At 43.1% G+C, this 8,794-nt stretch overlaps 1 protein-coding gene across 1 annotated transcript; it reads right to left on the bottom strand.

Annotated features, from left to right (window-relative positions):
- Positions 1 to 724: 724 nt before the first annotated feature.
- On the bottom strand, positions 725 to 1,915 carry LOC123347830 (olfactory receptor 10A4-like). The gene is made up of 2 exons (XM_044985019.1): positions 1,886 to 1,915; positions 725 to 1,666 (listed from the first exon to the last, which is right to left on the bottom strand). The coding sequence occupies exons 1-2, from the start codon at positions 1,913 to 1,915 to the stop codon at positions 725 to 727; spliced, it is 972 nt and encodes a 323-aa protein (XP_044840954.1).
- Positions 1,916 to 8,794: the final 6,879 nt, after the last annotated feature.

Below are 8,794 nucleotides of genomic sequence, written 5' to 3'. Positions count from 1 at the left end.
TGGGGGACTAAAAAGGGATATTGGGCTTTTCAATCTAGCAGAGAAAGGTCTAACATGATCCAAAGGCTGGAAGTTGAAGCTAGACCAATTCAGACAGGAAATATGGCACAAGTTTTTTAACATTGAGAGTAATTAACCATTGGAACAATTTACCAAGGGTTGTGGTGGATTCTCCATCACTGACAATTTTAAAATCAAGATTGGATGACAACTCATGGTTGCCCATGACTGTCATGACTGCCTGATGGAAGAGGCTCTGCAGGATGTTTGGAATTTTGTTGACATTCAAACATTTATGGGGCAGATTTCCAAAAGTACAGAGGGTGGTTGGGTGCCTGTAACAAGGGGGTCTGGCTGTTGAAGGGAGGTGACTAAGTGCTACTTGTGACTAGTGCTCAGCCTCCCAGAGGATGGATCTCAGGCCAGGGATCAGGCGACAGCCTGAAGGTTGCTTGCTCCATAGGTAAGAGGCCAGCTCATTTAGGGAGAGAGACCCAGGAGAAAGGAGCTAGAGGTCTCTCCACACCCGCCAGCTGGGAGGCCTGGCTAAAGAGACCTGCTGTGTGTGCAAGGGCTGCAGGACGAGCCAGGCAGGACCAGTCTGTCTTGACTTGCAATGTGGGTTGCACTGTTTTTTTTTAAATAAACCCACCCCTGGACACACTGACATGTCCCCAGGCCGCACTGGAATTCATTTGTGCTCTTGGGAAACCACACCCTACGTTCACCGAGAGCATGTCATCCCATGGAGCACCCTCCTCAGGGCCTCCTTGACCTCCTTGTTCCTCAGGCTGTAGACAATGGGGTTCAGCATGGACGTCACCACCGTGTAGAAGAGGGCCAGGAGCTTGTCGCTCTCCATTGAGTAGCTGGACTTGGGCCTGAGGTAGGTAATGATGCCGGAGCCATAGAAGAGCAAGACAACGATGAGGTGGGATGAGCAGGTGGAGAAGGCCTTGCGCTTCCCCTCAGCTGATGGCATCCTCAGGACGGAGGCAATGATGAAGAGGTAGGAGGCCAGGATGAGCATGAATGGGGAGGTTATGAAAAGAAGAGCCACCAGGTACACGGCCAACACGTTCATGGAGGTGTCCCCGCAAGCCAGCTTCAGAAGCGGCGGGATGTCACAGAAGAAATGGTTGATCCTGTTGGGCCCACAGTACGTCAGACTGAAGACATAGCTGGTCTGGCTCAAGCCCACCAGCATCCCCACCATCCAGGAGGCTATGGCCAGTTGGGCGCAGGCTCCCTTTCTCATGACGAGGGTGTAGCGCAGCGGGTTGCAGATGGCCACATAGCGGTCGTAGGCCATGGCAGCCAGGAGGCAGCACTCAGTGATGCCAAAGAGGGTGAAAAAATACATCTGCGTGGCACAACCCCATAGTGAGATCCTTCTGTTTTCTGACACCAGGCTCACCAGCATCTTGGGCACAATGGATGTTGTGTAGCAGATCTCCAGCAGGGACAGGTTGGTGAGGAAAAAATACATAGGTGTGTGGAGGGACGGGTTGGCTTTTATGATGGCCGTGATAAGAACGTTCCCCGTCAGGGACACCGCGTACATGGACAGAACCATTGCAAAGAGCAGCGCCTGCAGCTCCACCAGCCAGGAGAATCCCACGAAGATGAACTCGGTCACTGCGGTCTGATTTCCCTTGTCCAATGGCTTGGCGTATTTCAGTGGCAGAGGGCGTGAGCAAAGTCACATGCATCAGGGAGGAGAAAGCATGAAAGTCATTTATTTACCTTTTTTGATAAATGCAAAAATACGTCCAACTGAGACTGAAAATTTAGGCAAAGTGCTTGCAAACCAGCCAAGGAGGCTGGATGCTCAATTCCCATTAAAATTAATAGGATTTGGATATCCAGAAAATGGAAGCCATACCATGGATTCATCTACTAAGGCCTCCAACATTATGACCTAATTCAATCACAAATTATTAGTAGAGCTGGCTGGGAAATAAGCTTTTTTCCAGAAAAAAATAAAAATTGGAAGTCCAAAATCCAGATTTTTTTTTCACTTTTCAGTGGCCAAAAAGAGAAAAATGATTTTAATTTTTTACATTTTCTACACAATCCTGAATATTTTCTATAAAAACAGTAATTCTACTGAGAAAACTCACAAGCTATGATAAAGCCATTTTCTACAGAAAATATGTTTTGATGGAAAATGTTCTTACTAGTGCTAGTTACTTGGATAAATTCAAGAATCACTTGGAAAAATTCTCTGCCTTGCATTATGCAGGAGTCTTGACTCAGTGATTTTAATTCATAGATTTTATTCCTAGCTTCAAAGGCCAGAAGGCTAGATTGGATCATTTCATCTGTCCTGCATAACAAAGGCCATAATGGACCCTTATGGTCTGAAAAATCAGACCTTTCTATCTCATTGGATCTTATTACAACCTGTGTAGCTGAGGGTACAACCTGTCTCAGAGGGTAGCCAGATTTAAACTAAAGTATAGAAATACATAGTTTAAAGATAGGTTCATGAGAGGCTGAAGTCCTGTATTTTGGTTTGAATGGTCAAAGACAGTGTAAAGTTTTCTACACTACCCTCTAAATTTGCTCATTCCTAACAGAGATGGGTGACATTTTTCAGCCAAACTTTTTTTTCTTTGGGTAGAGGGGAGGTTTAAAAATGCAGATAAGATACAGAAATGCAGAAACATTTAGCAAATTCATGTCTGTTTTGCTGAACTGTTCATCTTGAAAAGAAAAGAAAAAAAAGAAAAGAAGAAAAAAATCAAAATGTTTCATTCTGAGATTTCCAAAATGAAAGATTTTGATTTTTTGGGTCAACATGAATTTTTGTTTTGGAATTTTCTTCAATTAAGAAAAAAAATCAGAAATGTACAAAAATGCTTGAAATCAAAACAAAACATTTTAGTTCAGGTCAAACTAAACATTTTGGTCAACACATCACATTTGTCTTTTCGGTTTGCAAAAAAATTCCAAATAACTTTGTTTTCAAGTTATCCAAAATTTGTTTTCTTGTTTTGGAACAGCTAGAACTTCAAAAATCTATTATTTGCACTGCAGTTCTAACTGTCATAACCAGTTGTGTGAATCAGATCATGATGCTTTGTTTTTGACCAATTCAGTGCTTAATAGTTTTTACCGACAAGGTATTTGGAACATTTTACTAAGACCAACCAAATCATTTTATACCTGCGAACAATCAGACAACTGATGCTAATTATTTTCATTTGCTGGTCACTACAGATAGATTTCTGCCAGCAACAATCAGTTTAGAGGATGAAAAGCTTTACAATCCCTCAAGATGTGGGACCAGATGAACCAGCACGTGGAGCCAGAAGAAATGCATCTTCTCTGCCCTTGTTCTGTGCCTTTGGACTGAACTCGGTGGGAATGAATGCTGGGGAAATTGTTGCACCATTCAGTGGCTGGACATTTGCTCCCTGTTTGGGTGGAAATGAGCAAGCGTTCAAAGATCCATGGCACATTCTCAGCTACTAGCCACTGTTTAGCGAAGCAGCAAACAGATCAGATGGAGAAAATCTTTAGCAACATTTAGTTCTTCAGACTGCTGTAATTTTAATTGAGAATAAGGGAATGGGCAGCAGAGAGAAGCACAAAGGACAGAGAAGATGCAGTTACACTGAAGAGCTTTCTTGCTTTCCTTCTGTTTATGCATTGTGTCCATCAGCAGAGATCTGTTATTGTCTAACATCCCAAATATGCAATTTTCACATTTGAGAAGTGTGAAACTGCATCATTGCTTCGAGCAGGCGCAGCGCTTGGCTGTCTGTATCTACTCGACAGCTGTTTCCCTGTCCCCATTGATATTAAGGCCCATAAAGTTTCCCCTCTCTGAGTCATGCCTGACAGCTGGATTCTTGGTGCCAGACGCTGGTGCATGTCCCTCCTGCTACCCACTGAGACACTGACTCTGACGGACACTCTGGCTTTATTACAGAGATTTCCCTCTGCTTTTCTGGCTAACTTGGAAGATAAAGGAGTTGTTGATCTGGCCAATGAATCTTGGCATTGGTTACAGAGGAGTTCTGTGTAACACCTAGGATTTTTCAAAGGCATTTACACAGCTGTCTGTGTCTTGGTGAGTCCCAAATGATATTGCAAAGAACCCATTGCCCAAGATATTGCCACTGTACACCAAAGTAGGAATTCATCATTAACAAGTGACGCTAATAGCAAATGAGTAAGCATTATATAGAACTTGATACTATGGTGTTTAGCACAGTATACAAATCTATATAGAATAGAACTTTGACATTATTAGTATTAGTAGTCGTAGTCATTGTCCCATCACACTGGCCTCTGTTCACCTGACTACGGCTTGAGGCCTTCAAATTCTCAGTGGATGGAATCAAAAACCTTTCTGCTCTGTGCTTTACAGGCCAGCAAGTAAGGAAACATAGACACTCAGGTCTCACAGTGATCTGTGCAGGCTTGGGACACAGAGCAGCTAGTGAGAAACCCCTGCTCCAGCCCCCCGTGGTCTCCTCTCCTCCAGTCCAGTGCTCCAGATAGTGTATTAATAATAACACCACAGAGCTCTTCTATAGCACTTGGAAACAGTAGATCTCAAAGTGCTTTATAAAGGAGATCTCTGTCATCACCCCCATTTCATAGGTGGGGAAACTGAGGCACAGAGTGAGCTAGTGGCTTGCCCATCATCACCCAGCAGGCCAGATGCAGAGTTGGGAACAGGAATCAGGTCTCCTGAATGCTAGTACAGTGCTCTACTTACTAGGCCACATTCTCTTCTGTAGCAATAGTGGCATTATGAAGAAGTCTGGGATAATAAATAAATCTTGTGGTGTGCCCTGGAGTTGATTAAACCTAGATACTAATGGACCAAGAGCTCTAGGCAGTGGTAGGTTGAATGGCTCTGTGTCACCTCCAAATCTTTTACTTCTACCTCTGGATTAACTCCAGTCCTAGTGTCATCACCAAATGGAAGGAATTTAGTAGGTAGGTGTTAGTTACATTTCTGAGAGCTGTGCAGGAATCCAAGGTTTTGTTTCATGGGAAATTCTGCATTTTGCAAATGTTTCCATTCCAAAATGGACCAGGAAAAAAAATTGAAATTTTCCACAAAACAAAATTTTGAAAAAAAAATTATTCATTGTGGGTCAATTGAAATGCTTCATTTGGATGAAAATGAAACATTTCATTCTGATTTCAACTGTATCATCTCACGTCATATCAGATACAAAAACTGAAATGAAAAGTCATTCCAAAATGGAGAACTGAAACATTCCATAGTGACCTTATCAAAATACTCCATTCTGGCGAAGAAAAAACAAACGAACAACAGAAATTTCATTGAAATGGATTCACTGAATGAACTTTTTCAGTCCAGATGAAACAGCATTTCCACTGAGGTCTAATGTTTATTATTATTTTTTTCAAAATTCAAATGGGGGGGTTACTCATAAATAAGATCAAAGGCCCAGATTTTTAAAGTAGTTGGATACCTAAAACCCACTGAAATCAATTTGATTGAGGAACCAAGATATTTTTTAAAATCCCGCTAGGTGCCTAAATACCTTTAAAAATCTGGATTTAGGTGCCCTGACACTGAACTCACAATCCACATAGGAGGAACTGCCCAGCAGTCGAGAGAGAATCCATGTGGTAAAATAAATGAACTCAGTCTACAAACACAATATATTCCATCCCCGGGCCCCTTCCCTCATCGTTTTCCAAACTTCCTGTCACATAGATCCTCTCTGCAGCATGCCCTAAGTGTCAGCAGGGCTGTTTTCAACACTTCACTACTAAATTCATTTTTCATGGATATTAAGACCAGAAGAAACCTCTGTGACCACCCAGTCTGAAAACACGGACCAGAGAGTTGCATCCTCAGTACAATGAGAATGAGCTACTGTTATTTATCGTAGTGTGTAGGAGCCCTAGTCATGGAACAGGAACCCTGTGCGAGTGCTGGAAAATATCTTTTAGAAAGATATCAGATCTTGATGTAAAGACTCCAAGAGAAGGAGGATTTACCACATCCCTTGTTGAATGTTTCTAATGTTTAATTACCCTCCCTGTTTAAAACTTGTGGTATATTTCTACCCTGGATGTGTCTAGCCTCAATTTACAGCCATTGGATCTTTGGCTGCTAGGGAGCCGTTTACTATCAGAAATCCTTTCAGCCCATGAGCAAGTCACCTCTTATCCTCCTTGAGCATTAGCTAAACAGGTGAAGTTTCCTTCATGTCTCACTGCAAGGAAGGTTTTCCAAACTTCACATATTTTTGGTGGCTCTTCTCTGAACCATCTTCAAGTTTTCAATGCCCTTTTTGAGGTGTGGAGACCACCAACGTACACAGTATCCCAGTAACTGTCCCTGCTAGTCAAACGTATTGCCACAAATTCTGCCCTGCTTTTCACCCCATGACGCACCAAAGAAGTTTCACATTAAATGGGGTGAGCACCGTCCCATTCTACTCTTAGCTCTTCCCTTGTCACGCTTGTTTAGAAGTCAAACCAGCTAGGATTCCGGGGCTTACCTCTGAGAAAGGCACCATTCTCCTGGCTGGGTAAGGACTTGCTTGTGGATAGAACCAGAGTATTTCAGCTCTCTTCCCCTACCCAGGAGGACTCATCAGCTGAAGCTCACAGACATTTCCTCTGAGGAATAGGGTGTTAGACCAGCATGTCCCTTTGGGTTGGCTCCCAAGGAGAGGCAGCTGCCTAATGCCTAGAACTGCCTTTGGAAATCCCAAGCCGAGGAGCTGTTTTCTGTCTGATGTACAGGTCTTTGCTTTAATGGGAGTTCCATCCACAGGTAGTGATGGGGGTTCAAGAGTCTGCCTTACTGGGCTTAGATTTGTTGTAGTTTTACCATAAGACATTTTACCAGAAGGTTACCAAGGAAGTTGAGAAATCCCTACCCAGGGAGAATTTTTAAGAGCAGGTTAGACAAACATTTGTCAGGGATGGTCTAGGGGTACTCGGTGCGGGGGGGTGTGTGTGAATTCAATGGTGTTCTGAGGTCCCTTCTAGCCTGACATTTCTATGTTTGTTTGTTTGTTTTCATGGATTGCATTGAGAGCATGAGGCAACACACGGGTAGCAATGGAAGCAAGTGTTCTGCCTCATACTGAGCTCAGTTAATAGTCTGATGTGGTAGGACAGCCCAGTGGTTGGGACTTAAGACAGCTTGGTTCAGTTCCTGGTTCTGCCAGATACTTCCTGTGGGACCTGGGGCAAGTCATTTAGGGCCCAAAGTTTATATATTATATTATATCACAGCCAAAACATTTTATAATAAATATAATATAGTCAGAACAGTAGTCAAAATGAGACATGAGTAACAAATAAGATTATTTCTAGGCCAGATTTTGCCCCTTACCTGCTGTGTATTTGAGGGTAAATGTGGGTAAATGGAATGTAGCCTTGGTTATTCACCTGCTACGCTGGGTTTAACCCCACCACACAGACTTTGGTTCTTGTGGGCTGCAGTGATCACCACATAGAGGATTTTGCAAAAATGCAGGACTAGGTCAGTGATATTCACACCTGTCTGAGTTAACAGTTGCAGAAAGAATAACCTATTGTCATAGAGAGCAATTAGATGTATTTGGACCCACTGGGTACATTTGGTTAAAAACACTGAAATGGTTCAAAGAATGCCTGACCTCCCTTCTGCCTGCTCCCTCCTCTTTTCCCCTTCCCTGTCCCCGGTCATCTCCTTCCCTCCTTCCCACCTTTCTCTATTCATGTGTATCTTGTCCTCTTTTATTACTGCTCCACCCCCCAAATATGCTATGTCTATGTAGCATTGTCTGTCTTTGTATTGTCTCACCTGGTTGCTTTGAGAAGTTGTAAAATTGTGTAATCCCATAGTCCTACTGGAGTGGAGCCCTGTGCCTGACCCAAACCTGATGGGACTTGACTACAGGCATCGGGTTCGGGATGCATTGGGTACAGAACCCAACAACAAATGTCAGGTTTGGGTTGATGATGAAAATTCACACCCGGGAGATGGAGCAGTCCAGACCCTGCACCTCCTCCAGACCCATTCAGTGATGGGGAAAAGGGATGCCTGGAAGTGGGGGCTGGAGCTGGGTTGGGTCGTGAAGGATGGCCAGGCAGAGCCATGTCATTTTGGGTAGTGGGAGGAGGGCTGTTTCCCCTCCAGTGTAAGAGACGCTCCCAGTTGTGTAAAAGCAGCTTCAGACACAGGCAACAGGGATCCAGGTGGGCAGCTGTTTAGGGTGAACATGGCAGGAAGTGGGAGGAGGCTCTGCAACTCCAATTTTTGGCCAAAATCTCTCTTTTGGAATTTTTGGCTGAAAACTTAAACATTTCCATGGGGAAAAAATGTTTTGTACTGGTTCCATTAAGACCCTATTATGACAGTACAATGAGTGTGGAGTGAGAATCTTAGGACATATGTGCTATGTATGTTGCTGAAGAAATTATAGGTAGATCACTCTGAGCTTTGCTGACACATGCCTCTGTTATTTTTTTTTCTTCTCTTTACAGAGGTAACCAGAAAGTTCCCTTCTGTGAAGTTTGGCGGTCATGTTAGCAGATATATTGTAGTGTTGTAACAACTGTCATATTTCATGAAGTCAGGCGAAAAAAGTATTATACACTAAAGGACAGATTTTTAAAGATATTTAGGTGCCTAAAGATGCAGATAGGTGCCTAGTGGGCTTTTCAAGAATATATTGGCTCCTAATATCTGTTGAAATCAATTAATTTTAGGTACTGAGGTGTTATAAAATCCCAATAAGTGCCTAACTGAATCTTTAGGGACTTAAATTTATTTGAAAATCTGGTCTTAAGT

The sequence above is a fragment of the Mauremys mutica genome, chromosome 13, assembly GCF_020497125.1.
Source record: "Mauremys mutica isolate MM-2020 ecotype Southern chromosome 13, ASM2049712v1, whole genome shotgun sequence".
NCBI lineage: Eukaryota > Metazoa > Chordata > Testudines > Geoemydidae > Mauremys > Mauremys mutica.
Note: the sequence above shows the minus strand (reverse complement) of the source record. Positions and strands in the feature narration are given on the sequence as shown.

Coding starts and splice junctions, on each gene's coding strand:
- LOC123347830 (XM_044985019.1), bottom strand. CDS start 1,915: ATGTTGGAGGCCTTAGTAGATGAATCCATG. Junction 1,667..1,885: donor CCTTAGTAGATGAATCCATG/GTATGGCTTCCA, acceptor AAATACGCCAAG/CCATTGGACAAGGGAAATCA.